Below are 17,473 nucleotides of genomic sequence, written 5' to 3' on the forward strand. Positions count from 1 at the left end.
ACTGGTCCTGTTAGCTAGGGATGATGGGAGTTGTAGTCCCACAACATCTGGAGGGCTGAGTTTGCCTATGCCTGAACTAAAGTATTAACCACCACCAAAGAATGGCCAAGCTGCCCAAGTAATGCAACCAGCGACCATTATCAGGTATCCTGACAGACAGGATTTCTGCTGTAGAAAACCTCCTTCTGTGATGCATGTATGATGTTTTAGGGGGGTGGTCTTGGGCTACAGGGTGGGCAATTTCAAAAGTCTATATAAGGGCTTGCACACCATTGTTCTGGGTTCCCTACCTTCCTGTGTGTGGTGAGTGGGGACCCTGTTGCAACAGTTTAATAGAGATCAGGCTTACTAGCTGCTTTGCTTCTCAACATTCTCTAGTTGGTCTCTGTTATTTTCTCCTGCCAATAGGGAACCTACTTAAGGACTCTATATGGGCTCTTGGATACCCCATAAGGGAAAAAGAGCAGCGGGGTTTTCTTATAACAGTCTTTTTGTTAACAAAGAGTTAATTCAAACTTTGAACAGTGTGATTTACTGCCTGCTGGCTCTTTGACATCTATCTTGCATGGCATGAATTTGCTAGTGGTATTACCAACAATTCTTCTTCCTAATCAGGAACCCTCCTGAGAAGTACTGTTTTTGGGGGTACAGGAGGCAGACAGGTGTGGGGGACTCCCTGGTCCTGAATGGGGTAACTGTGCCCCTGAAGGACCAGGTGCACAGCCTGGGAGTCATTTTGGACTCACAGCTGTCCATGGAGGCGCAGGTTAATTCTGTGTCCAGGGCAGCTGTATACCAACTCCACCTGGTACGCAGGCTGAGACCCTACCTGCCCGCGGACTGTCTCACCAGAGTGGTGCATGTTCTGGTTATCTCCCACTTGGACTACTGCAATGCACTCTACATGGGGCTACCTTTGAAGGTGACGCGGAAACTACAACTAATCCAGAATGCGGCAGCTAGACTGGTGACTGGGAGCGGCCGCCGAGACCATATAACACCGGTCTTGAAAGACCTACACTGGCTCCCAGTACGTTTCCGAGCAGAATTCAAAGTGTTGGTGTTGACCTTTAAAACCCTAAACGGCCTCGGTCCAGTATACCTGATGGAGCGTCTCCACCCCCATCGTTCTGCCCGGACGCTGAGGTCCAGCGCCAAGGGCCTTCTGGCGGTTCCCTCACTACGAGAAGCAAAGCTACAGGGAACCAGGCAGAGGGCCTTCTCGGTAGTGCCCTCCCATCAGATGTCAAAGCAATAAACAACTACCTGACATTCAAAAGACATCTTAAGGCAGCCCTGTTCAGGGAAGTTTTTAATGTGTGACATTTTAGTGTATTTTTGATCTCTGTGGAAGCTCCCAGAGTGGCTGGGGAAACCCAGCCAGATGGGCAGGGTACAAATAATAAATAATTATTATTATTATTATTATTATTATTATTATTATTATTATTATTATTCCTTCTTGTTCCCCTCCATTCTCAGCAACTTTTAACTGAGAACTTCATCAGTAGAGACAAGACCAGGGGAGACGGTCTGACTCCGAACCAGGCATTACAGACAGGAATACGGAAGAATAAACCAAGTTCCACAAACCTGGATTACAACCATTTTCTTTTCATCACCAGAATCGTCTTTGTCTTTCCTGTTTATTTTCGATTTCTTCGGCAAAGGGTGGTCTCTTTCTTTCTGGATCTTTGCTTTAAGTTCCTGAGTGAACCTTTATTTGTTGTGTTTGAAGAAGAAGAGCACATGTACAAAATGAAACCTTTTTTTAATTAATTGCTCTGTAGACAAAATTCTGAACACACTGAAGGCAGCCCTGTTTAAGGAAGTTTTTAATGTTTAATGCTGTATTGTGTTTTTAATATTTGGTTGGGAGCCGCCCAGAGTGGCTGGGGAAACCCAGCCAGATGGGCGGGGCATAAATAATCAATTTTTTTATTATTATTATACTGGAATCCTCTCCCTTGCAACAAGGACTCTGGATAATATGTTCTGCCCCAACCTTAACATCACCACAAACTTGTAAGGTAAATGAACAGCGAAACTCAAAGCAACCCTTGGAGATAAAAAAGGAAGAAGAGAAATATAACTCCAGCATCTTAAGAGGGGCAGGAAAAGAGATCAGAACTAGAAGCATGCATATAATCTGCAGACCTAAAATTCACACATGATATCCCATTTCTCCCCTCTCTCCATTTCCCCCCTCAGTTCATACGGCTCACGTGAAAAGATGTTAATTTGAGCCGGGGATTCAGAAATTTCAACTACAGCAACTTCCATTGTAGCTTTTTAAAAACAAAAATAATGACAATGTGGGAAATCGCACATTCTACTCATGAAAAACCCACTGCCTACCCATGGCATGGGTAGGCAAACTAAGGCCCGGGGGCCGGATCCAGCCCAATCGCCTTCTCATCTGGCCCGCGGATAGCCCGGGTATCAGCATGTTTTTACATGAGTGGAATGTGTCCTTTTATTTAAAATGCATCTCTGGGTTATTTGTGGAGCCTGCCTGGTGTTTTTACATGAGTAGAATGTGTGCTTTTATTTAAAATGCATCTCCGGATTATTTGTGGGGCATAGAAATTCATTCATCCCCCCCCAAAAAAAATATAGTCCGGCCCCCCACAAGGTCTGAGGGACAGTGGTCCGGCCCCCTGCTGAAAAAGTTTGCTGACCCCTGCCTTAAGGGGAACTTGCCTAAGTCTGGTGGTGGTACTAGACATTTGGCAGTGGTACTTCAAAATTTGTGTTGACTTCCGACAGCAGGGACTGGGGGTTTGCAGTGAAGTAGCCAAAGGAGAACCAGAGAGTACTGAACCTTTTCTTTGCACCTCTCCCCTGGAAAGCTTTCATTCCCCCAAGATGGGCTCTGAGATTCAGTTTGTACCTTTAAAGCCCACCTGAAACACATTCTTCCCCTCAAGGAATTATGGGCACTCACGGAGTTGTAAGAAACCCTTAACCGACTGCAATGCCCCAAAATTCTCGGTACTGTTTCCTTTTAAGGCGCAGCTCCGCTAAACAAGGAAAAGCCACACACCTTTCAGTGAAGGAATCTTTGTTGAACAGATCACACTGCAGCAGCTCAATACAGGATGGTCTTTTGTCGGGATCAGTCTGCAGACATTGCTAACATAAGATCAAAATTTTTCTTGTAAATACAGTGGAGGGGGGGGGGGAAGAAAATCCCAAAGGTTGATATTTGCTGGGATCCAAAGAACAACTCAAGTAGTTCTGAACCCGCAAGGCAAACCATAGCTACTCTCTCCATACCACATAACAATCAACGTTTGGAATCGTGAGGGCTTTTAAAAACAGTTTTCAATGTTATGGGGTTGTAGGACACTGCAAGGGGAAAATCAACTAAGCATCTTCAAGCACGCTTAAAATAGCTTTCTGGGTCCTGTCTATTAAGTCATGGAAGGAAGGAAGGAAGGAAGGAAGGAAGGAAGGAAGGGAGAAATAAATGATTTACCATTGACTTTTAGAGAAAGAAAATGCAGCTTCCTCTAGGCTAGGGTCTCACTGTCGGTCACAAACTCTATGGCTGAGACGTAACCACACATACGACATTATGTGCCCACTGGTGAAACTGGTTAGGCCGACAAGCACATGAGATTACGGGACCTTCTTGATGGTGGCCCTGCAGTTCTGGACCTTTCGGGCCTTAAAACCACAACTTTTTGCTACTGCCTCTCCTTAAAGGAACTGTGGCTATCTAATTCCGCAGCTGTCATGCCCCGGTTTGTCGCCATTCACTCAGTGCTTCATGCGTTGCCTGAAGATCTGTGGCTTTCTTTCTGTCTCTCCACTGCTTTGTGAGGACTTGACCCTGATAAGCAGCTAATAAATAGCTGGAATATATAGTGTGTTACATGCGTATCACAGCTTATAATGTGCGTATGCGTGACAGAAGTTTGAGAGCAGCAAACAGAGGTACTGCTCTGCTGACCAGGCAAGGACAGGTTAGGCTTCAGGTATTTATACGAGGGGATGCGGGTGGCGCTGTGGGTTAAACCACAGAGCCTAGGACTTGCCGATCAGAAGGTCGGCGGTTCGAATCCCCGCGATGGAGTGAGCTCCCGTTGCTCGGTCCCTGCTCCTGCCAACCTAGCATTTCGAAAACACGTCAAAGTGCAAGTAGATAAATAGGTACCACTCCGGCGGGAAGGTAAATGGCGTTTCCGTGCGCTGCTCTGGTTCGCCAGAAGCGGCTTAGTCATGCTGGCCACATGACCTGGAAGCTGTACGCCGGCTCCCTCGGCCTATAGAGCGAGATGAGCGCTGCAACCCCAGAGTCGACCACAACTGGACCTAATGGTCAGGGGTCCCTTTACCTTTATTTATACAAGGCCTGGCTAATTTAGGGGCTTTATACTTCCTGCCAATCTCAGAGGCTGATACTGGACAGCTGTATTCCTTTCTGTGTCTGAAAAGGCCTCGAGCACCTCAACAAAAGCAAATCTGGGTAGGCTGACTGGGCTGTGTCCCAATCTCAGCTCCCAGTTAAGTTCCCACTGATCTCAATCTTCCTAACTCATTATCAAGGGCTGGCTGCTGAAAGCAAACAGAAGGCTTTGCCAACAGGAACAAAATGGAAAGCTACGGAATCGGCAAGGCACGTACCTTAGCAAAATCTATGACGGCAACAGAGAGTTTGGGATATCGTTTTTCAAGAGGTTTGAGTTCCTTGACTTCAGGCAGCCGCACTCCAGCAAAAAGAGGGTTTTTGTAGAACAACTCTTGGTGCCTTGGGATTAAGTTACCTGGAATTAATAATCATTTATAAGACTGTTCAGTTTTCAGGATGCAAAGCTGCAGACAGTTTAAGCCAAATTATTTGATCCTTGAGTTTTCTGCTACTTCCCTGCGCTTGGCTTTGAACCTGGTGTTTTAAACCACCATTTCCGATTACCTTGCTTTAGGATAGCTGTGTAGTTTATCTTTTATTTGCTTTCTTTAATTCTGTAAACCGACTGTGTGTGTCCTGGAGACAAACAGGTTACTGCTGATACTAAATTACTCCTAATCACGAATTATGATTACTAATCATAATCCAGTTGTGCTACGTAGATCAGACCTATTGCACTCATCCTTAATGGCGTGCAAAATCTCTCGCTGTCAACTCATAGAAGGGCCATCTGGATTTACAACCCAGAACCCTGAAGGATTTAGGAACTGATCAACATAATCTCATTCAACAACGCTAAGTATTTCAGGTTCTCTTTCGTCTGCTTTCGCTATCGGCTTCCAAAGCTCTGCTGGCTGCACAGAGGAAAACAAGGGATGCTTTCTCACCCAAACATTTCATAATATGGTACAATTGGTCAATATCCGAGTCTCCAGGAAAAAGCGCCTCTCCAGTTAGCATTTCTGTTACCAGGCAGCCAATGGCCCACACATCAACAGCCCTGGGGAGGGAAAACAGGCGCCATATTTAGAGACAGCTCCACCAAAAATACGTTTTACAACAATGACAGGCAGCTGATTGTGACTGGCTACACCTGAGGCAGCTTATATTCATTACGGCCTCCACCCAGTATACCTGAAGGAGCATCTCCACCCCCATTGTTCTGCCTGGACACTGAGGTCCAGCTCCGAGGGCCTTCTGGCAGTTCCCTCACTACGAGAAGTGAGGTTACAGGGAACCAGGCAGAGGGCCTTCTCGGTGGTGGCGCCCGCCCTGTGGAACGCCCTCCCACCAGATGTCAAGGAAATAAACAACTACCAGACTTTTGGAAGACACCTGAAGGCAGCCCTGTTTAGGGAAGTTTTTAATGTTTGATGTTTTATTTTGTTTTTAATATCCTGTTGGAAGCCGCCCAGAGTGGCTGGGGAGGCCACTTGTAATTAATTAATTGGAATTAATAATAATTACAAGGATGGTGCCAAAACCAGCCTCCCCCCAGTGACCAAACCTTGCTTTGGCTGCAATTTATCACCCCCTAAGCTTGAACAGCAACATTTCTGTTGTCATTAATAATAATGATCTATTCCTGAAAATGTAGGGAAAACCCAATAACGTATTCTACGATTCCTTACTTGCCATATTTGATATCTCCAACAAGCAGCTCAGGAGCCCGATACCATCGCGTTGCCACATAATCTGTGTAAGCTTCGCCAGGGGCTGCCAGGGTTCGGGCAAATCCAAAATCACAGAGTTTGATAATTCCAGAATAGGAGACCAATATATTCTCAGGTTTAATATCTCGGTGTATGATCTTAAAAAAAAAAAGCAGCACATGTGTGTTTAGATTAGCCCAGGTTCTTTGCCCTTAAGCACCAAGGTGGCCGGCTAGACCACATGTAAACACTCATCATTTGATGACTGCAACATCAAGTGATGATTTGCAATTACTGGCAAAAAAACCCTCCATCTATATCACATCACACACCATGTTTTAAATATATGAATGCAAATTGAAGCACACTAATAAGATCATAATATAAATTTGCTACAACAAGGCAAAAAAGCTGAAGCAATTCCTTTTTATCCGTTAACATGTATGGAATGAAGTAGAATTTCAGAATTTCCCTGCACTAAAAGCTCTCTCCACACAATCAGAAGTATTGTTTCTCAGGCTTCCCAATTATGCAGAGTGTTTTTAAAACACTGTGTTCCTGATCCTAGAAGCAGATTTTTTAAATGTTGAAGAGTAGAAGACTATGAAAACTGTTACCTTACATGAGCATAAAATCTACATGCAAAAACATTCATATACTATTATCCATGCCTATTTTCCAGAGGAATCCATACTGTGCTATAAGGCTGAAGTTATATTGCATCTTAAATTATGAGGCCAAACCACTTTTCCTTGACAAAGAAAGATGGCAAGATGTTTAAGAACCTCAGTTTTTTTCTATACCGAGGTCATCAGTCTAGACTGTAGTGAAAACCCTGAAATTACACCACAAAATTCCTAAATTCTCAGAAATTCTCAGAATTTCCTAAATTCTTAGAAATTCAAAAGCAAATGTATTTTGAGTAGATGGAATTGGCACATCTAGCAAACATTCTACCCAGCTAACACTCAAAATCAGATTTGTCGCAATGTTAATTCCCATGAACTTGGATAATTTGAACTAACTCTTACTACTGTGACATATAGGTAAAGGTAAAGGGACCCCTGACCATTAGGTTAAGTCGCGGCCGACTCTGGGGTTGCAGCGCTCATCTCGCTTTACTGGCCGAGGGAGCCGGCGCACAGCTTCTGGGTCATGTGGCCAGCATGACTAAGCCACTTCTGGCGAACCAGAGCACCGCACCTTCCCGCCGGAGCGGTACCTATTTATCTACTTGCACTTTGACGTGCTTTCGAACTGCTAGGTTGGCAGGAGCAGGGACCAAGCAACGGGAGCTCACCCCGTTGCAGGGATTCGAACCGCCGACCTTCTGATCGGCAAATCCTAGCCTCTGTGGTTTAACTCACAGCGCCACCCGCGTCCCTTACTGTGACATATATTTGAAACTAAAAGCTCAGATACTTGAATCGATAAATCTGATGTGTTTGACCAAGAACAAACAGCACAGCAACACAAATAACTAAGCAGACATTAACAGCTTACTTACATTATGACTATGGCAAAATCCTATCCCTTTTATAATCTGAAATAAGTATTTCCGAACTCTGTTGTAATCCAGGCCATTTGGAAACATCTCAAGATCATCAAGGACGGTGTGGTCCACGAATTCAAACACCAGATACCATCGTTTCTTCTTCTTACAGACTTCCAGCAGGTTCACCAAGTTCTCGTGCCTTAATTGCTATCAGGAGACAGCAAATGCGTCACAAAACTACAGCAGACAGAGAGTCTGAAAACACTCACTATAATTGCCCCTTGAATATATACAACGCTAAGGAAATAGAGAATAATATTTGCAGCCTGATTCTGTGCATGTTTACTTGGAAGCAAGTCCCTCTGCGTTCCACAGGGCTTACTCCCAAGTAGACATGATTTAGGATTACAGCTTTTGTTTTCACACGGTGCTTTTTAAAATTACTCAAAATGCTTCACATGCTCCACCAATCCCGACAAACGCTCTCATATAGTTTATTTCACGGTACTAGAATTGCAAGCTTTAATACATACAGCTAAATGTAGCTGACGGAAGAGGCTGAAAGTTAAGAACTGCCCTGGTTCTGGCGCCTAACTTGTATTAGGGAATTTGTCGGAGGGAAGCCCTCTTTGCCTAACAAGGTTTAGAACATAGACTATATGGAACTGGCGGAAATGACTGGCAGAATCCGAGACCAGGGAGAAGAGTCGGTGGAAGAAGATTGGAAGAAATTTAAAGACTACTTACATAAATACTGCAAAATTAATGAATGTTAGAATGATGTCGGAATGATGTTAGGTGGTTTTAGCAGCAATGTTATAAAGGAGTATGTAAAAATGGATTGTTATTAGGTGAGAATGCAAAGTTATAATACATCAAAGTAAAGGATTAAGATAAAAACAAAGAGGGAAAGGATTTGCTGAATTAATTAACTAACTGAACTGGAATACAAAAAAAGGGAGGTGTGAGGAGCTCAGGGAAACGAGCAAATGAAAGACAAGACATGAAAAGATTGATTTGTTTTTAACTTTTTTTTATTTTTCTGTACTTTGTATTTTTTCTTTCCCCCCTTCTTTTTCTTATTTTGTAACCTTTTTTGAAACTTTAATAAATATCTTTTTTAAAAAAACAAAAAAACAATGTTTAGAACATAGTGGCTTCTTTGAATTTAATGCTAAGCAATACTGTGGCTGAACACGAACAAGCAAATGTGTGGGTACTCAAGAGATAAAATTGTGGCGACTTGGTGCCTGACCTGGTTCTGTTGCTACCATGCTACCCAGCGCTAAGCCACAGTTTGCTTTAGTGCTGCATGCAGGCCAAAGCTTATGATGGTTTGTATTCCCCAGAAAACCCACACGCTATAAGCCAAGAACATAATTATTATTATTATTATTTATTTGTACCCCGCCCATCTGGCTGGGTTTCCCCAGCCACTCTGGGCGGCTTCCATAGAAACCAAAAATACACTAAAATATCACACATTAAAAACTTCCCTGAACAGGGCTGCCTTAAGATGTCTTCTGAATGTCCGGTAGTTGTTTATTGCTTTGACATCTGATGGAAGGGCGTTCCACAGGGCGGGTGCCACTACCAAGAAGGCCCTCTGCCTGGTTCCCTGTAGCTTTGCTTCTCGCAATGAGGGAACCGCCAGAAGGCCCTCGGTGCTGGACCTCAGCGTCCGGGCAGAATGATGGGGGTGGAGACGCTCCTTCAGATATACTGGGCCGAGGCAATTTAGGGCTTTAAAGGTCAACACCAGCACTTTGAATTGTGCTTAGAAACGTGCTGGGAGCCAATGTAGGTCTTTCAAGACCGGTGTTATGTGGTCTCGGAGGCCATTCCCAGTCACCAGTCTAGCTGCCGCATTCAGGATTAGTTGTAGTTTCCGAGTCACCTTCAAAGGTAGCCCCACATAAAGCGCATTGCAGTAGTCCAAATGGTAGATAACCAGAACATGCACCACTCTGGCGAGACAGTCCGCGGGCAGGTAGGGTCTCAGCCTGCGTACCAGATGGAGCTGGTAGACAACTGCCCTGGATACAGAATTGACCTGTGCCTCCATGGACAGCTGTGAGTCCAAAATGTCTCCCAGGCTGCGCACCTGGTCCTTCAGGGGCACAGTTACCTCATTCAGGAATGGGAAGTTCCCCACACCCGTCTGCCCCCTGCCCCCCCAAAACTGTACTTCTGTCTTGCCAGGATTCAACTTCAGACCTTCGTTACAACTTGTGGCTTCCTGGGAGTGAGACAAACCATGAGCCCGGGTTTTCATAGAACGCTGAGCCAAACCATGGCTTAGTTCTGGGTAGTGCTGCTGCAGCAAAGCATTGCATCAGATCTGGTATAAATTGAAGCTAATGCAAATCAAGTTCCATCTTAACCACAGCAGTCAGTTTCAAAGTCTGATTAAGATGAAACCCTGGTTAGCACTTACTGCAGAAAAACCAATTAACCATGGTTAAGGCGAGACGGGTTTTTCGTTCTGGAGAGTGGAGGTGTTGGGGAAAGGGAACACATAATCCTGTTCCCAATCTTTCAAGTACAGATTAGAATGCGTGCATTTGTACCAGCCCATATACTGTATTTTTCCGTCTATAAGACGCCCCCATGTATAAGACTCCCCCTATTTGGGGGGATTTAAGAAAACAGGGAGAGATCTATCTGTGTATAAGACGCCCCCAAATTTTGGACATTATTTTTTTGGAGGAAAACCTAGTCTCATACACGGAAAAATGTGGTATATGCGCCCAATATTAGCACGGCAATTGCCCATACCATGTGGGAAGCTGTATCAAAAAAATTCTTACCATATGGAGTTACAGAAACCAGAAGCCACCCACAAAGTTGACTAAACGTATAAAATCAGAGCTGAGCTGCAGAATGAATGCAGATAAAATGCGTTCCCAGAACAACTTTGCACCTGCCTGCTCCTGTCTACCTTCAAACGGGCATTGCATTCTAAGGGGGGCGGGGAGACTGTAGGAAAAAAATCCACCTAATTCTTATTGTGGGGCTAAATAGAGCTGGGAGCAGAGGCCCATTCAAAAATACCTCCTACGGAAGTTATTTAGAATCTTGTTTGTTTCTTAAAACATATATGACATTACTGTTATATAATGCAGTCAGCTAAAGGGACCCCTGACCATTAGGTCCAGGCGTGGCCGACTCTGGGGTTTCGGCGCTCATCTCGCTTTATTGGCTGAGGGAGCCGGCGTACAGCTTCCGGGTCATGTGGGCAGCATGACTAAGCCGCTTCTGGCGAACCAGAGCAGTGCATGGAAACGCCGTTTACCTTCCTGCCGGAGTGGTGCCTATTTATCTACTTGCACTTTGACGTGCTTTTAAACTGCTAGGTTGGCAGGAGCAGGGACCGAGCAACGGGAGCTCACCCAGTCGCGGGGATTTGAACCGCTGACCTTCTGATCGGCAAGTCCTAGGCTCAGTGGTTTAACCCACAGCGCCACCCGCGTCCCATTTAGAATCATATTTATTTCTTAAAACATATATGACATTACTGTTATATAATGCAGTTAGATACTGGCAATTGTTCTGCGCCAACCTGACTTTTGACTATGACTATCCGAAGTCAGGAAGCTTATACTCATTAAAGAAAAGAGCTACACGTCTCTGAAGATCCCCAGCAGTAAGCTCACCTTGAGAAGCTTGATTTCTCTCATGGCGATTTTTTTAACCATTTTGTCATCCTCGCTTTCCAGAAACTTCTTGACGGCAACGACTCTGCCGGTCTCCTTGTTCCGGCATTTCATCACCATTCCGTAGCTTCCTTCTGCCACCAGCCCAAGGATCTCATACTTTTCCATTTGGATTCAAGCAGCTGATGAATCGCTTGGCTACGAGAGAGAAATCAGCGTCACCCTGTGCACGATGAAGCTGCTCGTTATCCTTTTTTTAATGAGGCATTTCAGCTTGACATTCGGGCTGAAGACAGAGGCTGCCTTCTCCATGGCAGTCTAGTTACCAGGAGCACAAACAAGTGGGTTCTCCTTCATGGAGAGCCATGTGTTGTGGTGGGAGCAACCATGACATTCCCTGTTGCTGAGCGGGTTAGTTTGGATGGCCACAAATTTGATTGGGCACCTCCAACGTTGCTGGGGGAAATTGATGGTTGCAACTTAATTTGATTGATGGGGGTGCTATATAGGTCCCTGTGTGCAGCGTTGAGCTTCTTCTTTTCGCTGCACACATCGGATTACCCACCCTCCCTCTCTTTATTTAGCTTTCGTTCACGCTGAATTTTACCATTTGGCTGGTGCCATTTGGGTTTTGCCTACTGCATAGCAAATTGTCACAACTTGTAAGGTTGCAGTTAGGCTTTGGTTAATTTTGGTTGATGGAGGGGATGTGGTTGGCTGTGCCTGCCCCGCCAGTGCTGCTACTGCAAGGGTATTCCGGTAAAGGAATCCAGGGACTTGACATGCTCTTGACCGAACCCCTGGCACGGAGCTAGGGCCACGCAAGAGCCCCTGGAAGCATTTGGGGAGAGGTGAGAGCCTTGCGCCCAGCTCTATTCTCTCCCCAAAAATGTTTACCCTTACTGACTTCCGCAGGCTTGCGGTTGTCAGTTCTGTTCCTACCTCCAAGTGGGAAGAGATAGTCACTAACCAATACCTAAGCAACCACTCACTGTAATTCAATAAAGTTGTGGCCAAAATTATGCCAAAAACCAAAACAAAAATGATGTGTGAACGTGTTTTTATTCAGCGGTGTCTTGGGGTCCTCAACATGCAACAGGATGTTTGAAAAACACAGTCCAAAAGTTGTCTCTAGTAACCAGAAATTTAATTCAGGCAACCAACTGGGATAGTCTCCAGTATGCTTCCATCGCAAGAGGAACACTTTTTCTTTCTTTTTTTAATTAATAAATTTTCTTTAAGATTCGACAATAAATCTACAATAACTAACACATCAATTCGCTATTCGCTATGGCGAACCATCTTTAACAATAGATAACAAACTATTAGCTTTGAATTAGTCAACTTTTCATATTTAACTTTGTCTCTTTCTTAGCAGGTAAGAAAGAAAAGAGTCCAAAGGGAAGAGGGGAAGAGAAAAAGGAGGGAGAGAAAAAAGAAAAAGTGAGAAGAGAAGAAAATCATGAAGAAAAAAGGAAAAGGAAAAAAGAAATCAATAATGAAAAGAATCAAAAAGAAAGAATAAATACATTTAACTTCCGTTTAGACTCATTGTATTATCAATCAATTTCCTTTATTCGACCGATAGTCAGAAATAAAACACAGAAATAAAACACAATACAGAATTATGAACTAAAACATCATAGGGGTACATGAATAAGGTAGGGCAACAGCACTAAACCTCTCACAGATAACCCACATCAAGGCATTCAATTGTACGTTTCCGACGCTTGAGTGCCAGGAAAAGGAATTTAGCCACTGACAAAGTTGTTTTCCTAGAAGACTTATTTAGCAGATATGCTGTCTGCTTTCCTCTTTGTCGGGGACTAAGCTGGGGTAAGTATGGGGTTATAAGATACTGTCTTAAATCGTTGTAGAAGGGACAGCTCATTAAAATGTGCTCTGTGGATTCTACCTCACCCAACGCACAATGGCACAATCTCTGGTCATATGGGACTCCTCCATATCTTCCCTTCAGAACCGCCGAGTCAAGAACATTCAGCCTAGCCGCGGTAAATAGTCTGCGGTATTCCACGTAGTGGATATCCGCCAGGTAGCGAGCTGGAGCAGCCCGATACAACTGCTCCCCCAGAAACAGCCCAGGTTTCACACGGGCTATGTCCTCCTGTCTCGCAATATCCCTTAATCTTTGGGCGATCACCGCCTTTGCGTGGCTATACGTCATGGACTCTATATTTCTATTGTTCTTTCACACACAGTTCCAAATACTATATTGCATTTCCTTGTTTTTATCAAATAACTAGAAACACATGGTTCATACTTACTATTAAAACAGCAATGCAGCAGGTGTGTATGGAAAAAGCTGTAACTAAATAAGCAGATGGGTGCATCTCCAATCCTTCTTCCCACTTTCCAACAACACTACGAGACAGCACAAATACACTACCACCTTGCAGCAGCTGACCGGCAAATCCTTCATAAAATAAAATAAAAAATATTTATATAAGCTGCTTTCCAACCCCCTTCAAAGTAGCTTAGATGTTAGAACAGAGTGCATAAAATTTAGTAATTGGCTGTGCTTTTTTCTGGGGGGTACTCAACAGTAATTATAATAATAATAATAAAATTTTATTTATATCCCGCCATCCCCAGCCGAAGCCGGGCTCAGAGCAGCTAACAACAATAAAAGTAACACAGTTTACATAAAATCACAGTCAATTAAGCAGAATCAGCACCATTTTCCACCCAAATTTTAAAAGTGTGGCACTTGGCTGGCTAAACAAAGAGGCAAGCACCTGTAGCAAGATTATAAAAATTATTACCAATCACCACCAATTCACCCCGTGGGAATTGCTGGATGGGGGTCACAAGGAATAGCTGTCAACTTTCCCCTTTTCTTGCGAGGAATCCTATTCGGAATAAGGGTAAGAGGTAAAGGGACCCCTGACCATTAGGTCCAGTTGTGGCCGACTCTGGGGTTGCGGCGCTCATCTCGTTTTATTGGCCGAGGGAGCCGGCATACAGCTTCCAGGTCATGTGGCCAGCATGACTAAGCCGCTTCTGGTGAACCAGAGCAGCGCACGGAAACACCGTTTACCTTCCCGCCGGAGCGGTACCTATTTATCTACTTGCACTTTGATGTGCTTTCGAACTGCTAGGTTGGCAGGAGCAGGGACCGAGCAACGGGAGCTCACCCCGTCGTGGGGATTCGAACCGCTGACCTTCTGATCGGCAAGCTCTAGGCTCTGTGGTTTAACCCACAGCGCTACCCGCGTCCTCGGAATAAGGGAATTCCCCTTAAAAAAAAGGGAAACATTGAAAGCTATGGTCACAAGGTCCATTTAGTCCAAGAATCTTTTGCACAACATTGGGCTTGAATCCATAACCCGGAAATTCTGAGTCTCGTGCTCTACAAGCTGAGCTATCCTAATACAGTGGTACCTCAGGTTAAGTACTTAATTCGTTCCGGAGGTCCGTTCTTAACCTGAAACTGTTCTTAACCTGAAGCACCACTTTAGCTAATGGGGCCTCCTGCTGCCGCCGCACCGCCGCCGCACGATTTCTGTTCTCATCCTGAAGCAAAGTTCTTAACCTGAAGCACTATTTCTGGATTAGTGGAGTCTCTAACCTGAAGCGTATGTTACCTGAAGCGTATGTAAGCTGTGGTACCACTGTAGTCCTACAGCACCCTCTGGAATTGTCCTATTAGGCTTGATCCAAAGAAGAACAACTACACAAATCTTACAGGTTGTATGTGACCAATCCTCTTTCACCCGGCCACCTTAAGAGCTGCTACTGTTGCCTGCGGTTCCCTGTTTGTCCCTTCTGTGTACCATTGCATCTTCCACTCATCACCTGCCCCTGGACCCAGGACCGGCCCAAGACATTTTGGCACCTGAGGGGAACCACAAAACAGCCCCCCCCCTCACCAGAGAAAAAGGGGTGAGGGAAGAACGGGGAACAAAGATGGAAGGAAGCTACTGCGAAAATAGCTCAGTTGGTAGAAAGGGAGACTCTGAATCTCAGGGCTGTGGGTTCGAACCCCACATTGCAGGGGGGTTGAGCTAGATGACCCCTGGGCCCCATTCCAAGATTTATGCCAGAATCTGCTGCCCCTGTAGAACCTGCCTTAGCAGGCCTCTGCCAGTTGGCTTTTTGGGCAGCGCATCCAAGGGGCGATCCAGCCCCCTTGCGCCCGATCCTGTGGGAAACAGAGGCAGGGCAGAGATGGCAGGAGACTCTTCTGGCAGTGGCTCCTCCGACGTGCGAGGAAGGGAGGCAGCTGCGAGGCAGCCTCTGGGGTGGCACAGACTGGCATACTGTCGAACATAGGTGCCGACTCCCTGGGTGCCCGAGCACCCACAAAATTCCCCATGAAGGGGCCGGGCACCCACAGAGGTCGGTGCCAGGGCCGTGCACCTTGCATGGCACCCACGGCTCCGGGCACCCACGGTCGCGGGGCCCAGCTGGCACCCCAAAAAAATACCTTTGCTGCGGCTCCTGGGAGGTGGGTACCCGCACCTCCTTCTTGAAAAGCATACGCAGCACCGGGGATCCCGGAGTTGGCACTTGCCACTCACCTGCCGCCCTCCACGAGTCGGGGCGAGCTCTCTCCGCCGTGCCCCCGGCAGCAGCGCGCCCTCCGACGGCGCAGGGACTTCTTTTGCAGCTGCAGCAGCGCGCGGGGGCGGGCGGCGCGCGAATGGAACGTCGGGGCCCGGGCGGTAACCAGGGGCAACGGCCAGCCTGCCGCTTGCACAACACGTTCTCTCTCTCGCGCGCGCGCACCCAGCACACGTCGCCGCTGGAAGGTTGGGCGGGGGCGCGCGCGCGCGCGACAAGGGGCTGCGGCTCCTGCAGCAGCTGCAGGTGGTGGTGGTTAATAATAATAATAATTTTTATTTATACCCCGCCCTCCCCAGCCAAGGCCGAGCTCAGGGCGGCTAACAAGCAATAATAAAAATAAGTTGAATGAATACAACTTAAAAACAAAATTAAAATACAACATTAAAATATTAAAATGTAGCCTCATCGCAGGAGGAGAAAGGAAAAGAAAGAGGGGGAGGGAATCAAATTGGCTCCAAGCCAAAGGCCAGGTTAGAGCCCCACCCCGCCTTGCTGCTGCCAACCTGTGCGGGAGTGAGGTGCCCTCCCCGCAATGGGCACGGCGCTGTTGCATGCCTGCATCACGCCACACAGCCTCCGATGGAACTCCCAGCGACTTTGGTAGTGGTAGCCATCGCTGCAGGTGGCACAACCTTGATGGCAGAAAGTGAGGAGGAATTAAAGACCCTTTTAATGAGGGTGAAAGAGGAGAGCACAAAATATGGTCTGAAGCTCAACATCAAAAAAACTCGAAGCTCATGGCCACTGGTCCCATCACCTCCTGGCAAATAGAAGGGGAAGAAATGGAGGCAGTGAGAGATTTTATTTTCTTGGGCTCCATGATCACCGCAGATGGTGACAGCAGCCACGAAATTTAAAAATGCCTGCTTCTTTGGTGGAAAGCAATGACAAACCTAGACAGCATCTTAAAAAGCAGAGACATCACCTTGCCAACATAGGTCCATATAGTTAAAGCCATGGTTTTTCCAGTAGTGATGTATGGAAGTGAGAGCTGGACCATAAAGAAGGCTGATCGCCGAAGAATTGATGCTTTTGAATTATGGTGCTGGAGGAGACTCTTGAGAGTCCCATGGACTGCAAGAAGATCAAACCTCTCCATTCTGAAGGAAATCAGCCCTGAGTGCTCACAGGAAGGACAGATCCTGAAGCTGAGGCTCCAATACTTTGGCCACCTCATGAGAAGAGATGACTCCCTGGAAAAGACCCTGATGTTGGGAAAGATGGAGGGCACAAGGAGAAGGGGACGACAGAGGACGAGATGGTTGGACAGTGTCCTTGAAGCTACCAGCATGAGTTTGACCAAACTGCGGGAGGCAGTGGAGGACAGGAGTGCCTGGCGTGCTTTGGTCCATGGGGTCGGACACGACTAAACAATAGCCATTGCTGCCTCCAGCAGCAGCGAGTTCCGCCGTTTAACTATTCACTGAGGACATCGGAGAGAACGTTCTGGCGGCGAGTGCCCTTTGACTGTGGAATGGTCTCCCTCGGGAGGTGATGGGCTCTTCCCCTTCCCAGGAGGTTTTTCAGCAGAGGTTGGATGGTCGTCTGTCAGGGATGCTTTCCTTGAGATGCCTGCATTGCAGGGAGTGGACTAGAAGACCCTTGGGATCCCTTCCGCCTCTACGATGCTATAATTCTATGGTGCCCACTTTTCGATAGGTGGCAG

The 17,473-nt window shown here is 46.2% G+C and overlaps 1 protein-coding gene across 5 annotated transcripts in view; it reads right to left on the bottom strand.

Moving 5' to 3' along the window:
• The window catches only part of CDKL2 (cyclin dependent kinase like 2), a 29,902-nt gene extending 13,968 nt beyond the window's left edge, over positions 1-15,934 (bottom strand). For 2 of the 5 annotated variants that reach the window (XM_083709481.1, XM_083709485.1), the window contains exons 1-9: positions 15,668-15,934; positions 13,506-13,654; positions 11,221-11,418; positions 7,577-7,771; positions 6,049-6,227; positions 5,305-5,417; positions 4,633-4,772; positions 3,047-3,135; positions 1,594-1,717 (exon numbers count right to left, since the gene is read on the bottom strand). In XM_083709481.1, coding sequence (XP_083565607.1) covers positions 1,594-1,717; positions 3,047-3,135; positions 4,633-4,772; positions 5,305-5,417; positions 6,049-6,227; positions 7,577-7,771; positions 11,221-11,388 — 1,008 coding nt within the window. In that variant the 5' untranslated portion in view covers positions 11,389-11,418; positions 13,506-13,654; positions 15,668-15,934. The remainder of the gene's footprint in view (positions 1-1,593; positions 1,718-3,046; positions 3,136-4,632; positions 4,773-5,304; positions 5,418-6,048; positions 6,228-7,576; positions 7,772-11,220; positions 11,419-13,505; positions 13,655-15,667) is intronic. The other 3 variants (XM_083709482.1, XM_083709483.1, XM_083709484.1) reach the window with 3 other exon arrangements.
• Between the last annotated feature and the right edge of the window lie 1,539 nt (positions 15,935-17,473).

Source organism: Podarcis gaigeae, assembly GCF_964106915.1.
Source record: "Podarcis gaigeae genome assembly, chromosome: 13".
In the NCBI taxonomy this organism is placed as follows: Eukaryota; Metazoa; Chordata; class Lepidosauria; order Squamata; family Lacertidae; genus Podarcis; species Podarcis gaigeae.